The 16,996-nt window shown below is 46.0% G+C and overlaps 2 protein-coding genes across 2 annotated transcripts; both read left to right on the top strand.

Moving 5' to 3' along the window:
• Positions 1 to 4,379: 4,379 nt before the first annotated feature.
• On the top strand, positions 4,380 to 13,384 carry LOC311356083 (heterogeneous nuclear ribonucleoprotein C; the record flags this gene model as incomplete). Its single annotated transcript, XM_084475863.1, has 6 exons — positions 4,380 to 4,393; positions 4,808 to 4,858; positions 8,719 to 8,888; positions 9,517 to 9,630; positions 11,567 to 11,727; positions 13,186 to 13,384. 6 exons carry the CDS (start codon positions 4,380 to 4,382, stop codon positions 13,222 to 13,224), a joined length of 549 nt encoding a protein of 182 aa, XP_084331989.1. The 3' UTR covers positions 13,225 to 13,384.
• Positions 13,385 to 15,030: 1,646 nt separating this feature from the next.
• On the top strand, positions 15,031 to 16,800 carry uraha (urate (5-hydroxyiso-) hydrolase a). The gene is made up of 4 exons (XM_084476304.1): positions 15,031 to 15,232; positions 15,716 to 15,855; positions 15,949 to 16,084; positions 16,291 to 16,800. Exons 1-4 carry the CDS (start codon positions 15,170 to 15,172, stop codon positions 16,378 to 16,380), a joined length of 429 nt encoding a protein of 142 aa, XP_084332430.1. The 5' UTR covers positions 15,031 to 15,169; the 3' UTR covers positions 16,381 to 16,800.
• Positions 16,801 to 16,996: the final 196 nt, after the last annotated feature.

Here is a 16,996-nt window from a genome sequence, read left to right as displayed (position 1 = left end):
AATAGCGCGTAATGCGCCATTTCTTGAAAGAACAACCACGAAATAGAATGGGCGGCAAAAAAAGAGAGCGAGGGGAAAAGAAGACGAGGCTGCTAGTAATCAAGAAATGCCGGCAACCCCCCCCCCCCCCACACACACACACACACACATGTCACTAAAGCCTAATCACGCACTCCCTCTGTCCCCCTTTTCTACTGACGACCCTGGGCCCGCGGAGCTCTGGTCCTCAGCTCCTCGGACCAGAGGCATTATCAGTCCTCTGACGGCTGTTCATCCACATTATCACAGCCCACACCCGCCCACGTTACGTAGACCGTGGTCCGGGGGGGGGAGGCCAACGTACACAACTTAAAAACTAGGGATCGACCGATGTGGATTTTTTGGGGCCGATACCGATTTTTTATTTTTTTTTCATCAGCCTTAGCCGATGACCGATACGGGCTGCCGATTTTTTTTGCCGATATTTGGAGCTCCCTCAATTGACATCGTTAAAAAGACACAATGATGAAATGTTACAAGTCTCAATTTAAAAAAGGAACATTTATTGAACTGTCAATCAATGCCGAAAAGAAAATAAAAAATTGGCGAACCCTTCTCTCATGCTCCTGTGCCTGAAGTATGCCGTGTTTTCGAATGCATTTAAGCTCATAGAGAGACAAGAGGAGATAGAATAAGTGACAGCGTGTCGGGATATACACGCACCGCTTGATAAAACATTTAAATTATGATTAAAAGTGTCGAGCATATGCTCTGATTGTCTATTGTCTGTCTATGCGTTCAGGTTTTCTTTGTCTGTTAAACGAAACACGTTTTACTATTTAATCAACAAAGGTGTGTGTGTGTGTGTGTGTGTGTGTGTGTGTGTGTGTGTGTGTGTGTGTGTGTGTGTGTGTGTGTGTGTGTGTGTGTGTGTGTGTGTGTGTGTGTGTGTGTGTGTGTGTGTGTCATGATGAGCTGCCAGAGGGCAAATGTGTTCATGAGCACTGCATGCATTAAGCGTAACCCGCATTCACCCACGCCATTGACCCCCCCCTTACACCTGAACATATCAGATTGATAGGCCATTAGCCCCAATGCATGTTAATGTCAGCTTTGAAAGGGGTCATGCAGGCTCAATGTAGTTATCAGAGCCACACTCCCTATTCCTTGGATTGCACCTGAATTCAAACACATGAATGTTTCACTGTCTCTTTCACGTAGAGGACCTAACATTTGCACATGGATGAAGAAATATAATGTAGATTTAAAAAAAAAAACCCCGGAAGGAACGTTCATTTGAAATCATTCCAGTTACAATTTCGCACGCGCACACGCACACAAGGGCTATTGCAGTGAGCAGTGGTGTGGTGGGATGATTTATAGCGAGCCATATCTAATGGATTGCTTTGGCACTTTGGAAATTATGAAGAGAAATTAATTAGCCTTTACTGACCCTCCTGTCTATCTGCCACACGCACACACACACACGTACACACGTACACACACACACACACACACACACACACACACACACACGTATACACACACACGTACATACACACACACACACACACACACACACACACACACACGTATACACGCAAACACGTATACACACACACACACACGTATACACACACACACACACACACACACACACACACACACACACACACACACACACACACACACACACACACACGTACATACACACACACACACACACACACACACGTATACACGCAAACACGTATACACACACACACACACACACACACACACACACACACACGTACATACACATATACACACACAGGCTTCATAGGCTGGCTCTTTTGTAAACTTCAATCCTGGTTAGTTGCAGATAACACAGACGAATACAAGCTTCAGAGTCAAATTCAAGCCTGGAAATTAAAAGATGGAGGACAATAGGGAGGGAGGGGGGACACGACGACAATGAATGCAGTTCATGAATTGTTTCATTGAGTAGTTGTAAATACTTGATTTCGATAACTGTAACAAAATCGTAATTTCTTTCTTTCTTTGTCTCAATGTTGGCTTGACTACTAAATATATGTGCGTGTGCGTGCGTGTACGTGTATTCTCTCACATCCAATCTGTCGCACTCCCATCGTGTAGCTCTCAGTATATACATAATATATAAACATATGTTCCCTTAAAACGCACTATCTAGCTGATGGATTCTCCTCCCGCTCCCCGCTGAGATACAGAGAGATAGAGAGGCTCCTGGTGACAAGACGCACTGAGACAGTGACACAGAGAGAGAGAGACTGAGCAAGCATCGTAGGGGTGGGAGAGAGAGGAAGAGAGATGCACAGTGAGAGAGAGGCAGCAGTGAGTCTGGCGGTGAGAGACACTAGGAGATAGACAGCAGGTTTAGTGGTGAGGGAGAGCAAGAGAGAGAGAGAGAGTCCTGATGGGGAGAGTGACAGAGCGAGAGAGAGACAGCTTGAGTCCTGGTGGTGAGAGACACTATGAGATAGAGGGCGAGTTTAGTGGAGAGAGAGAGAGAGAGAGAGAGAGAATCCTGATGGTGAGAGACACAGAGAGGAAGAGAGAGAGTGTGTGTCCTGGTGCGGAGAGAGAGGGGAGAGACACAGTCCTTGTGGGGAGAGAGAGAGACAGTTCTGGTGGAGAGAGAGAGAGAGAGAGAGAGAGAGACAGTCCTGGTGGGGGGGGGAGAGAGAGAGAGGGAGAGAGACACGCAGTCCTGGTGGGGATAGACGCGCAGCAGATGCTCTGTGTCTGCCATGTGCATCACATTTGAGGGATGGCGAAAGAGTGCAATCCCGGGATGCAAATATCTCTTTAACTGCTGCACTGCAGGCCTGGCCCTGAGACAGTGTGTCAGACGGTGACAGCAAACGGGGGAGCACGAGAGAAGCGATGGCAATGGTGGGAGCCACAGAGGAGGATTATTAGCATCCAGGGATTAGGGAGGAAGAGACGCGGTCGACGTCTGACACATCACAATGCTGCCTATGGTCTGTATTAGTGCCACTCTGCCGCCTTTATTTAGTCAGTCAGTCAAACAACAGGCCGTTAACCTTCGCTGTCAACACGCATCAGGGCTGACGTCGGGAGATCTGATGTCGGGAGATCGTTCTATAATACGGCCTGCCGTATTATAGAACGCATTGGTTCTGTTTCCCCTGGACATTAACAATTACTCCTCCCCTTGTGCTGGTGCACAATATTACACGTTAAACGTGATCGCTGGCCGTTATTTATAAAAGCGTTATTTATAAAAGCTGAGAGCAGGTGTTTTGCATTTTGCACGCACACACACAAAAGTGTGTGTGTGTGTGTGCGTTGTGCGCGCATTGGGGGGGTGGAGTCGTAAGCCTGATTAACTGTGATGTCAAATAAGACTAAACGTTGCGGTGCTAAATCGCCCGTGCATTTCATCAAATGCCGCTCGTGTAAAGTTTTGTTAATGCGTGACTTGAAGTAAGCACCTGGTGTGTGTGTGTGTGTGTGTGTGTGTGTGTGTGTGTGTGTGTGTGTGTGTGTGTGTGTGTGTGTGTGTGTGTGTGTGTGTGTGTGTGTGTGTGTGTGTGTGTGTGTGTGTGTGTGTGTGTAACCTCACCACTAAGAGTTGTTGGGGGTTGAAATTGTGAAGGTCCAGAAATGTTAATAGTCCACCATAACACAATGACTGCCTCTAATGTAATGGGATCAAAGGCAATGATGCCCACAGCGGTGAGGACGGAATAATGAGAAGAACATGAGCACATTGCCCGTAATATCACAAAGCTATTTAGCTATATGCTAATTGTCACATTACAGGCCGGGTGGACGTCTTTCAGCAAATGTCATGAGATAAACCCGAATGTCACTGACACTGAAACATTGATTTGTAATCCCGTATCCTCTTGGTGACCGGTGACGTTCGGTTGTATTCCACGTTGCTGTGTTTGACCTGTGTGTGTAATTAATTAATACATTGTTAGATTGATGTATTTCAAGTATCGTTAGGAACACTTGATGGAATGGCTCCGTGTGTGGTATTCGCTGTAGTTTACCTTGATGAAAGGTATATAATACCATATTTGATGCATGGTACGTTTTGTAACCACAGATTTTGGTTTGTGCGGAAGCATATTTTGAACATCTATACATATATACTCTATACATCTATATAAATAAATAGATCTACATATCTGCAATAAAAAGTTTGGGAAGATGGGATATATTGGATATATTCCAAGATTTACAAGTCTATGGCATTCCTCCCCATAAACATAATTACAGTAGAGGTTGTAAAATGGGGTTGAATTCTTTATAGCCGTTGCACAATTTAGTGAAGGCTGTATCCAAGTAACTGCTGTGAAATGTTCTTGCTATTAATCGATAGGCACTTATACACAAATGGCAAAATGTCGAGTGCCCAGTAATGTTCATTGGCATCTTTAACGTACAAATGAGTTGGCTTTCATAAATTCATGCAGAACAGGTCATCATATATAAACTTATAAACTGCTATTATGTTACGTTTTTATTACATCAAATGTTGCTATATGTTTATTACGATAAATGACGGATAAATCTCGGGGTCTCGGTTGGACCATCAACCAACATATTCGTAACGACTAATCGTGCGTAAATGATTAACAACAAAACAGTCACATAACGTCTTTTAAAAGATGAAGTGCTCACTCAACTCAAAAACCAATAACCCCAGCACAGCCGTGCCTCTTTGATTGACTGGTCTTGTCTTGTTTTCCTTTCCATCCGTCTCCATCCCTCCCCTCTCCTTTCCCCCCCCCCCCCCCCCCCCGCTTCCTCCCATCCGCGGGGCCAGCAGGACGGAGTTTGACGTGGAGTATGACAGCTACCAGGAGGACTACTATGACAGGTACTGTCAGGCTGGCTGTGCACCGCTGCTAAGCGCGCTGGCCATCGTCTCGTCTCTGTGTTGGCCCCGTGGCGTACCCGACCCGACGCAAATGCTTTCTTCATTGTTACAGCTCAACAAGCTTTGGTCTGCGTCAGAGCACACATGCACTCGATCAGTAATACAGGCACATGTTGGGTCTTTATTTATTTATATATGTATATATTTCATATATACATATATAAACACTTACCAGAATGTGCTATGATGTTATGACCACATACTGTATAGTGTGTGTATACATTATACAGTATGTGGTCAATAACATAGGCACATGCAATGGTTCGTTATATTTATATATATATATATATATATATATATATATATATATATATATATATATATATAAAGCCAAGATGTGCCTGTATTATTGATGTATTCATGTATATATTATACAGTATGTAACATCATGGATTTATGCTAAGTGATCTTCACCGCGTCTACTCCTGCAAGTCTGACCTGAGCTAGTAAAAGTCTCTAATTACTAAGAATCAGCTCAAAGTTGGACCTCCTCCAAGCCAGGTCTACGGCCCGCCCGTCCGTCCTGGGGCTGCAGTAGCCTCGCTTGGCTTCAGCGAAACGTAACAAAATGTTGCGTGTTGAATGTATGGCTGAGGGCGCACACACACACACACACACACACACACACACACACACACACACACACACACACACACACACACACACACACACACACACACACACACACACACACACACACACACACACACAACGGCCCTACGTGTCCACACACGTAGGGCCCTGCCCACGCTTTCACAAGCGCACAACACACGAAAAGCGCATCTCAATATTGGCTATGCCTTCCGTGCCGTGTCCTCGTATATATCAGTGCTCTGGTGGCCGTGAGTTTCTGCTGTTATCTGCTCCCCAGCTTTTCGCTTTTGTTTTTCCTTGCTCTGCATTTTTTTTTTTTTTTTTTTTTTGTCCGTGCTCAGGGGAAAACACGCCAGTGATTTTCAATTTGCCTTTAACACACTGCATGATTATGCCCCTAGCTCTCTGTGTGTGTGTGTGTGTGTGTGTGTGTGTGTGTGTGTGTGTGTGTGTGTGTGAGAGAGAGAAAAAAGTGTAGCTTAACACACAGGCAACAGCTCAAGACAAAACAAAGCTTTTTCATGCAGGGTCTAATCCATAAAGACAAACACTTTCTCTCTCTGTCCTCCTCCTCCGTCTCTTCCTGCTGCTCACTTGCTCCCTCACAAGCACAAACGCACCCACTTCCCCCTGCCGTATCTCTTTCTCTAGTTTCTCTCTCTCTCTCTCTCTCTCTCTCTGGTGTGTGTGTGTGATGCAGTGTGTGTGTGTACGTACACACACACTGCATCACGTCCACCCTTTTGCTAATCCCACTCCACTGCCTCTCTCTCTCACTCTCTCTCTCCACCGCCGGGACGCCCTTTGTTTGTTGCGACGGCGTTCCGAGCCTCAGTCCTCAGTGCGCACTGGAGGACCGGCCTCCTCCATCCACTACAATATGTTAAAAATCCCCCGTAATCTCGCGCGTTTGCGGCCGGCGAAGGCTCTTAATCCCCCCGGTATCAAGCGGCCGACTGCGTGAGGGGGCGGGAGACATTGTCTCTCTGTGGGCCATTCTCTAAAAGATTGCTTCTTTTTTTATTTATATATATATATATATATATATATATATATATAGACGCTATATATAGGACTTAAATAACAAAGTACTTGTTCAATATTTTCTGCTGCAATTGGCAGGAGTTGAATGTGATGTTGAGTTCGTATTTTGTCTGGCGAAGAGGAGACCCACACTGCTCGCCCCCGCATGTCCACACAAATGGCCGGCCGCCCACACACCAACCTCCACACACACACACACACCAACGTCCACGCACACACACTAACGTCCATGCACACACACCAACGTCCACACACACACACACACACACTAACGTCCACACACACACACACTAACGTCCACGCACACACACCAACTTCCACCACGCATACACCAACGTCCACGCACACACATGCACATGCACACACCAACGTCCATGCACGCACACGCACAAGCCAACGTACACACACCAATGTCCACACACACACACACACACACACCAACGTCCACACACACACACACACACACCAACGTCCACACACACACACACACACACACACACACACACACACACACACACACACACACACACACACACACACACACACACACACACACACACACACACACACAACGTCCACGCACGCACAAGCCAACGTACACACACCACAGACACGCACACACTCACCTCCATATTGGTGGGCGTGTCTCTAGGCATCTGTCTCAGTAGTAGTCACTCTATTCTATGAACTAAACAAACAAACACAAGCGGGGCCAGTTGGTGGATGGTATTGATCGCTCACTGGCTCTCACGAAATGCACAGCGGGCATTAATGTGCTGTCCTGATTTCCTCCTCAATGCGCTCTCAACTTTACCTTTTGTCAACTGGGCCGCGTTCCAGTTTCTGTTTGTTTGTTTGTTCGTCCAGAACATGAACATACATATTTAGCCAGGGCTTCATCCCCGGGCCTCGTGTTGCTTGGCCTTGCATTATTTAACATTAGTATTTGTATTATCAATAGATTTATATTACAAGTGTCATGAGTGCAATGTGATTATCACAGAGTGCTCTCGGGTATATTTTTTGATATATTTTATCTAGCGTGTTTATTCACTTTAATATCAATAATAAGTATTAGAGTTAACTGGTCACAGTTCTGAATAAATCTACTTCATGAAATGATGTTGACCAATAATTGTGTACGCAAGCAGTAGTTTTCTCTCGCCCCTAGTTTCCCATGTGATGCGATGGTGAATGACGTAATCACACTCACTTCCAATCCCAACTTCACTCGCTCACTCACTCACTCACTCACTCACTCACTCACGCACTCACTCACTCACTCACTCAGTGTAGCCTCTTCTGGCTGGCCCGAGGAACTGCACAGAAGCTTTGATTGGCCCTGACAGAACCAATTACATTGTGGAAGACGGGCGGAGCACAACCCCGTCCACGTGGAACAACGGGAGGCATTCAGGATGAAAACAAAATGGAAATGACTATTGTCTAAATAATCATATTTGTATCCTTGTGAAGACCAAATATTCTCTCCCTCTTCTATCTAGTAGCGGGTCTCTGTGCTTATCTGTTCCTTGGTTGAGGCGTTGCTTTGCTCTGAATGCTTCCAGTGTTTACTATTCTTCTGACCCTGTCACGGGGGAAAAAAACAATTTTATTAATTATAGTGTTTGTGTGCCTGTGTGTCTGATTCAGATAAAAATGTATTTTACTTTCGCTTTGCATCTCTGACAAATAACATACCCCCATTGTAGTGGACTACGGACAATAATAATCATAACAATGTGGGATATTTCTTTTATAATTAATTTGGTATTCATACGAAATAGCATTCGATTTTTATTATTAAACCTCATGTTTTTCAACCTGAGCATCAATCTTATTCTAAAGCAAATGTCAACATCCTTTGTTCGTATAAAATCCGTGCAATAGATATTTGGTTTATGGAACCCTCAGCCAAACACTGTTTTGGTCATGTAGCAAGCGTGTCCTATCATATAAGCCAGAAATGTTCAGAAATGGCTTGGTTTTGAATATTAATATTGTGTTGAGTGACAGACAAACGCCCAGCACCAGGAACAGCATCTATGCAGCATTTCTTGGCATCACTGCATCGCCTTAAAAACAGCATCGACTCCATAAAAACCCCCATCTGTGTGTGTGTATGTGTGTGTGTGTGTGTGTGTGTGTGTTCTCCGGCGTAGGGTGTACGACTACCAGCGCGTGCCCGCCCCCCTGCACCCCCTCCCCCATGGACCCAGCCAGGCCAAGAGACCCCGCTCGTCCTCCCACACCTCGGGCCACAGACGCAGCCGGGACAGAACCCACTCCAAGCTCTCCAGAGCCAAGTCCACTAGTTCAACCCCAGCCAAGCGTGAGTACCGCCGCGTTTGCTCTTTGCTCGCACGGACGGACGGACAGACGGACGGACGTGCCCCCCCCCCCCCCCCCCCCAGATTCTCCTCGGCCTCTCTAGGCTGCATGTGTGGCAACGTGGAGAAAGAACCAATGTTCATGCTCATTTTTATTTTTGAATTTTTCTGTATTTTGAATTTCCGTATTTTTTCCGTATTGTTTTCCGTTTTTATTTGTGTCTTTGAGTGACCAAAAAAAGTGCTACATCAATTCTATCTATTGTTATTATTATTATTATTATTAATAAATCGTACATTAATAGTGAAGTTGAAGGTATAATGATGAACGGCAGCACTCGTAGGCAGCGCCACCTAAGGAGAACTTAACTTTGATATATGTATCCACATGGCCACAGCTTGACAGCACTTGACAGAACCAATATAAAGAGGTTGTGTTTCCCAATTAGTCTCCAGTGAGTCAATTCATCTCAGAAATCTTTTCAATGTTCTGATGTGAAACCTCCCTCTCTCCCCATCCAATCTGTATTTCTCTTTCTCTCTCTTTCTCTGTCTTTCTCTCTCTCCCCCCCCCCCCACCTCCCTCCCTCGCTCTCCCCCTGTCTGTGTCGCTCTCCCCTGCCCCCGCAGTGAGGATGGAGGAGCTGCAGGTGATTAAGCGTGAGCTGACTCTGATTAAGACACAAATTGATGGGCTGCTCGACAGCCTGGACAAGATGGACCCCCAGAAAAACAATCACAAAGGTGAGTGCCGCTCCGCGTCGGGGAGAAAACTCTGGAACTCGCCGTCTCCCACACAGAAGAGAGACAACGCGAGTGGTGGTGGTGGGGGGAAAAAATAGATAATCTATTAACCAACCAACTCAAAACACACCAAAACCCAGACGGTGTGACATCAGGCCTTCATAAATCTATGCGATAAGCCTCAGCAGTCACAATACCAATCCAAATGACTCTGGATAATCTGTTCTCAGGGGGGCTTGGAATATGTAATGCACTGCACTTGCTGTTTCAAATGCCAGAAACCAATCTGTACGGCGCTAACGCCTGACAAATCAATTATTTTGCCCTGCTCAGGGAGTTTTTTTTTTTTTTCCTCACGTCAAATGGCTGATAAGGTCAACAGGGGTATTTGTCCTCGTATCGTGTTTGTCTGTAAAGCAGGGAACATGCTGAATGCGCATTGCGGTTGAAACGACCGACAAAAATTAAACCCAAGGCTTGAATCGGACCTTTGATGGTAACGGTATAAAATATAATATATCTATCAGTTTACTTGTGGGGGGAAACCGCACACAAGTCTGTGGCAAGAGCCAGTGCTGCCCCCAAGTGGCCACTGTGGCGGTGGCACCCTCTGTACCAGGTGTGCGATTAGCCATTAAAAGCCGTTTTGAGAATCAGCCTCTTCTGACATCACAGGTGGGCGTGTCCACCTAGATGTATGACGGCTAGATGAGCAACGTCTGCTACGGTCCACTGGGTAGGCCGGTGGACTGATCTATCACAGCACACACATCTAGGTGGACACGCCCACCTGTGATGTCAGAGGGGGCATATTTTCAAAACGGCGTGTGACGGCTAATCACACTCCACACCTGGCGGTGTGATGTGTCGCCTTTTTAAGAAAGTAAAAGTCCCACGGGTGGGATAGAAAGCCAGATAGATTTATCGCCCTTCATCAAAAAAACTGCTTTTATTGGCTTTCTTAATCACACTGATCACAATTAAAATGACAACGTGCAAGCTGCTGCACCATCTGCCCACTCCTGTGTGTGTGGCGGGGGCAGGGGGGGGGGGGTGGTGTGTTCTCATTTACAATAAATGTCTAGAATGAATGTCCTTGAGTTACCAGTTGGTACCTCATCCTTAAAGCCTCCATTTCTTTCCACACAATGCCTCACTTAATCTCTTCTCCTTATTCATCATCATCACCGTTGTTGTTTTTTTAGTTTAGTTTTTTTTTGTTTGTTGCGTTCCTTCTACTGATCCCTGCGTCTGTTCCACCTTGTCTCATAATAACCGTAACTCGTCGATGTGTCTTGTGTTGATGTTGTTGGTTGCGTGTTTGAACTGTGAGCTGTTGTTTTGGAGCCAGCTGCCCGGCGCACACCGGCCGTGTGTCGGGTCAGACGTAAAATAAAGTGCTTCAGAAATTCCACTCTGCAGACTCTCCAACAACACAGAGAGAGTGTGTGTGTGTGTGTGTGTGTGTGTGTGTGTGTGTGCTCTTCAGACATCACGACAGCGTGTGATGTGTGTGGTTGCTCTTCAGATATCATTGACTGTGTGTCTGTGTGTGTCTGTGTGTGTGTGTGTGTGTGTGCGAGCGCTTTAGAGCTCATGAGGTCCAATGATAACAGTAACACAATATATGACCTCATATATACCTCCTTATGCAGTAAACAAGAGGGTGTGTGTGTGTGTGTGTGTGTGTGTGTGTGTGTGTGTGTGTGTGTGTGTGTGTGTGTGTGTGTGTGTGTGTGTGTGTGTGTGTGTGTGTGTGTGTGCGCGGTATGTGTGTGTGTGTGCGCGGTATGTGTGTGTGTGTGCGCGCTCTCTTCAGACCTCACCAACAGCGTGCGTGTGTGTGCGCGCTCTCTTCAGACCTCACCAACTGTGTGTGTGTGTGTGTGCGTGTGCGTGTGTGTGTGCGCGTGCGTGTGTGCTCTTGTCGCTGCAGGGTCTCCATTGAGGGAGGACAGTCCGGCCGGCTCCCCGTATCCTCCCTCCGCCAGCAGCCCAGAGCAGTCCCTCCCCCCTCTGTCTCCCCCCAGCTCCCGCCATAGAGTCCAGAGAGAGAGCCCCGAGCTGGGGGAGGCCACGGACGATGAGCACCACTCGGTAAAGCCGCCCCCGCGCCGCAGGGGCTTCCACCGCGGGGGCTTCTGATTTAGGGACTCATGAAAAGCAGAAGGGACAGATTAGCAGTATATCTTTATGCTTTATGACAGAGTGAGCTGGAGAGGAAGGGTATGGGAGATAGAGAGGGGAGGACATGCAGCAAAGGACCACGGGGGGGGGGGGGCCGGGAATCTAACCCGGGTCGCTGCGGTGAGGACTGGAGGCCTTAGTGGTACGCGCTCTACCCAGTGAGCCACCAGGGGCGCCCCAGATTATCTGTCGTCTGAAAGTGGAATTGACTCCCCTGGTTCAGGTCGAATTCAAACTTTGAAAAATCGTTTTTTTTTGGGGGGGGGGGGGGGGGGGGCTGAGAGAGTTAGCGAGGGGGAGTCGTCTTGCCCTTGGCTACGATCCACGCCGTCTTTGTGACACCTTTCTTTACGCGAGTAGCCGTCGTTGAGTACGAGTTGTTGTTGTTGTAATGAGCGGTGTAATGAGCGGCGCGCACACCGTGGCGTTGTACTATAAAGGGCTCTTTATGGTTCCACGTCAACGCAACGCATGCAAGGGGGGTTACGGCCCCGTTACGTCCTTGCGGACCCTCCTTGCGTCCACCGCCAGGGCCTGACGTGCACCTCCCAAAAATTGTAACCTTCCGTCGAAGCGACGAAGCAGCAACAAAGGGCTGTGATTGGTCCGCTCACTAAAACCCGACGCAGAACCATAACAGGTTCACGACTGCGTCGAAGCGTCTGCGTGGTCGTTGCGTTGCGTTGCGTCGACGTGGAACCACAATCTGTCCTTAAGCGTCGGAGAAGCTTCGTCCTCTCTGGGACGCATCGCCATCGCACCACTGCCCAGACGCAGCTCCGCACACCCACACCCGTCTCTGTTTAGGGGCCCCTCGTGGTGACGGCGAAGGGCCCCCGAAAAAAAGGCCCTTTGTCTGGGGAGCGCGACGTAGGAGAAACTGGTTGGGGGGCAGATGGGCATAAGTATAGGATTCCACACCACTGTTTTCTGAATGACGTTATTATTTTTGTTTAACCGTAGTGAAATGGCGTGGACTACAGAGTTCAAGATCACGGGAGACAGACTAAAATAACACGATTCTGGAGGCGTTTGGAATGCGAGGATCTCTGGTTCCTGCATGATATAGTGCATACTTGTACTATATACACGTGTGTGTGTGTGTGTGTGTGTGTGTGTTCCAATATTTCTATAACATATGAATTAGTAAGAATAGCACAATAAATAATGAGGAGAATAATCGTTACAATGTAGTTAATCTTCTCCATTGTGAATCACGTTTGGAGTAGCGGATGGACTTGCCGTGCTTGTAATAATAAACTGCTCTGTCTGTCTGTCTGTCTAACATTCCCGCCTGCCTGACGGTCTGCCTGTCTGTCTCTCTAACCGTCTCTCTCCCCCCCGCCCCCCCCCCCCCTCCCAAAACAGATAAGCAATCACAGCTCTGACCTTGAGGAAGACATGTGAGACTGGAACGAAAGAGGAGCGTGCCAAACACACCGGAAGCAAGAACCACCATCCACCGTCCCGTCCCCCCACCGTCCCCCCCCTCCCCCATCACAGGCCCCGCCTCCCCATCACAGGCCCCGCCCCCCCCCCTGTTCCTCGCTGTAATAAATCTATTATGAAGAAGAGGATGTGCAAGTACACCGCATCCCTACACACACACACACACACACACACACACACACACACACACACACACACACACACACACACACACACACACCCGCCTCCCACCCCCCCCCCCCCCCCCAGACCCCATCGCTCATGGTCACCTTTTTGACCGTGCGTTTTACTCTCTCAAAACATAGAATAGTGTTTCTCTCCATACCATACGTTTTGAATAGCGCCTGAATCCAGAGGTCGGATCGAAGGTTTTTTTTGGTGCAAACCACAAAACAACTTCTTCTGCTTGCTGTTATTTTGCCGAGGTCAGGCGGCTCTTAGTAACACCAGGCCCGCGTGTCCTCGTCTAGTTCATACCTTTTTTTTCGGCTCTGCTTCAAGGTCTTTGAATAAATAAATATATATATATCATTATCTCTTCCACTCCAGGCGAATCCTACCCTGTGTGTTTTTCCCCCCCGTCCCCCCGTCCCCTCTGACCCCCATCAGCCGTCTGGTCGTGTTCTCGTTTGCTTTAGGAGTTAGTTTTTTAATTTTGTTCTCTCATTTTGAAAGTCATTATGCTCTATTGTAATTATCAAGGTGTTACATGTGTTGTGAGTGTGCGGACAAAGAGGAAACACTCAGTGGAGCAGTACTCGAGGTATTTTCATATTGACGTCATAAATACCTGTTTTGTACTGGGTCTTACCGTAGAATGGCCGCACTAAATGAAATAGAAGAGCAAGTGTTGTTTTTTTTTCTGTATTTTGGGGGGGTTGGGTGGGTGGGTGCAGAGCAGCTATCGCTAAGATCATCGGACCAACATGTTTTCTTTGCTAATTATTAAAACAAATAACCTTTCCACATTTGCGCAATACCGAACACTTATGAAGGCAAATTAAGGATAAGTACCTATATCAATTTACATGATACAGCATGTTTTGTTTTTTTTAGGCAGTACGTACATTAAAAGTAATGGTGTAATGACAAATTGTGACACACGGATAAATATAGTTTGAAATATCAACTTCGGTGTTCAGGTGTGGAGATATTTGTAAATGGTATGTTGGCACATAGCCTACACGCGATGATCGGCACATCGAATATCGTTTTAAAGCGGGGAGGGGATAAGCACAGCAATGGAGGACAGTGTATTCATAACACGAAAAAAGCAATTGTATTGTTCCTTGGTAAAATAAACTATTAACCATTGACTCCGTTTCATTTATTTCACTGGTGCAATGATGAACGATGAACGCTAGACATTGAAGTATGTGCGAATGCTCAATATACGGACTGATGGTTTGATGGATGCAGGAGAGAGGCCCTGAGCTGTCATCGATGGAAAACTACCCATTCAATTATTTTACAACAGTCATAAAAATTACTATATTTCTCTATATTTGTTTGACTCTGCACTATTATGTTAGTTTTGACATAAAGGCCTAGTTAACCAAGTATATATTGTAGGCTATGCGATTCAGAATAGTGAGACCCTGATCGATTGAGAATCGACTAGATGCCTGCAGCAGGCGTTGTTTAGAACTTGTAACTCATAAATATTCATTTTATCCCCAACCAATCACGATTGACTTGTCGTACTTTGAGATCTTGCACAACTGCAACATTGTGTTGTTTGAAGAGGAGGTAAGCAGCGTGGCCATTGATTGAATGACATGCTCTGCTCGTCCATGGTGCACACTCTTGAGAGCCTACACCAGTGATCTGAAACTAAATTGGTGTAAATGAACCATCGACTCTCGGTTAAGACAGTTCCGCGGGTTTGACGTGAGATTAATTTATGCACATGAGCGCTGCTCGGAGAGTGCGCAATTTATCCAGTCAGATTGTGGCTGCAAACCCGGTAAGCGTTGTTCTGAATGGTTAACTTGTAGTTCGTTCGTGAAGCATTCCTTTGGAATGCATGCCAGTTAGTTTGAGTTATTCTACTTCGTTTAAGAATGCTTGATTCTGATTGGCTGGGAGGGGCTTCTATTATTTTTTATTATTTATTTATTTAATTGTATAAGGAAGTGCTCATAGCGTAACGTAAGTGCTACTACGCTGAATACCAAACCTTTTTAAGTAGAACGACTGGTTGCGTAGTGCTACTTCGGTCATTTCTTGGTTCTCATTGTTGTGTTTAGTCATGTGTCTCTCTTGATCAATTAACGAATCAACCAGGTAGGCCCACAGATGCATCAATGTCTATTTTATTAATGAATCAGCTATTACGTTTTAAATACTTGCTTATGGGCTATTTGGTTGCTTTATACGCCTTGATGTACAGTCTATACAGTATCTGATCATCTTACGTTTGCAAACTAGTGTCCCTTGTTTGTTTTAGTGTGGAGCAATGGCCCAACCTGGCAGTCCACTGACTACGCATGTGCTGAACACCGCGATGGGCGTCCCAGGGTCCGACATGACCATCCTGCTTTACAAACAGGACTCTTCAGCCGCTGCCTGGAGTCTGATGACCACGGGGTAACATCCCAAGAAGGAAAAGGGACTCAGTCCTTTCAGTAGTGGCATTGCACCGCAGCAGTAAAACCTTCTAAATGATGTATTTCTCAACAGGTTAACTAATTCCGACGGCCGGTGCCCGGGTCTCATTACCAGGGAACTGTTTACTCCCGGGGTGTACAAACTGCACTTTGACACCGCTAAGTACTGGGGGGGTCTCGGTGAAGAAAGCTTTTATCCTTACGTCGAGGTAAAAACATCGCATGTGGTTGTGTTACGACATTTAGATAACTATAATCATATTACATTTTTGTGCATAACATGTAATTGCCTTGCTTTGCTGTTTTTCTTGAGCAAAGCAACACGACAACAAATAACTGTTCGTGCTTTGCAGTGTGGATTTTTTTTGGAGAATGATTGGCCTCTGTGTAATTTCCATCTTTTTCCTTGTTACAGATTGTCTTCACTATAAGAAACCCAGCGGATAAGTTCCATATCCCTCTGCTTCTCAGTCGGTTCTCCTACAGTACCTACAGGGGGAGCTAGAGTCCACCGACAGGGAAAAGACCCTGATTTACCAGAACTAGGGTTATGCTTACCTCAAATATATTCTGATATCGTCCTCTAATTCTGATAAATGATTGATGAATTACGCTTGTATAGTTTGTTCCCAATTCTCTGTCCATATTTTGAGATGCAGATTATACTGCATTTATTAAGAAATGTTTACCTGACAACTATATTAGACTTTCTTCACCATCAAGAATCTCTCCTATGACGATGTATCATTGCATATGTATGTATGTATACTGAATAAGAGTACAATATATATTATTCGCCTAAAGGTCAATTTTCTAAACTCTGGCAAAAATAGAATACAAATATGCACATTCATTGAAGGAATTATGTTATTCTCTCTGTTACAAATTGTATTGGCAAAGATTAACATAAATATTACAGATATGATACAGCTTTCGATTGTTGCATGTCAAGAATCTGCTCCTAAAATGTTTCTTTTTTTTGCCTGCAATTTACCTATACCTAACACTGGACGATAGTTTGGGGTAGGCCTATCTCTAGTGCAATGTTTGATAAGAACCCCATGGATAACAAACAGATTGCGTTGGTTAAACATTTTTCAGTGTGGTAGATCAATAAATAT

This window comes from Micromesistius poutassou (assembly GCF_964030765.1).
Source record: "Micromesistius poutassou genome assembly, chromosome: 12".
NCBI classification, from domain to species: domain Eukaryota; kingdom Metazoa; phylum Chordata; class Actinopteri; order Gadiformes; family Gadidae; genus Micromesistius; species Micromesistius poutassou.
This window is presented reverse-complemented; position numbering and strand designations above follow the sequence as displayed.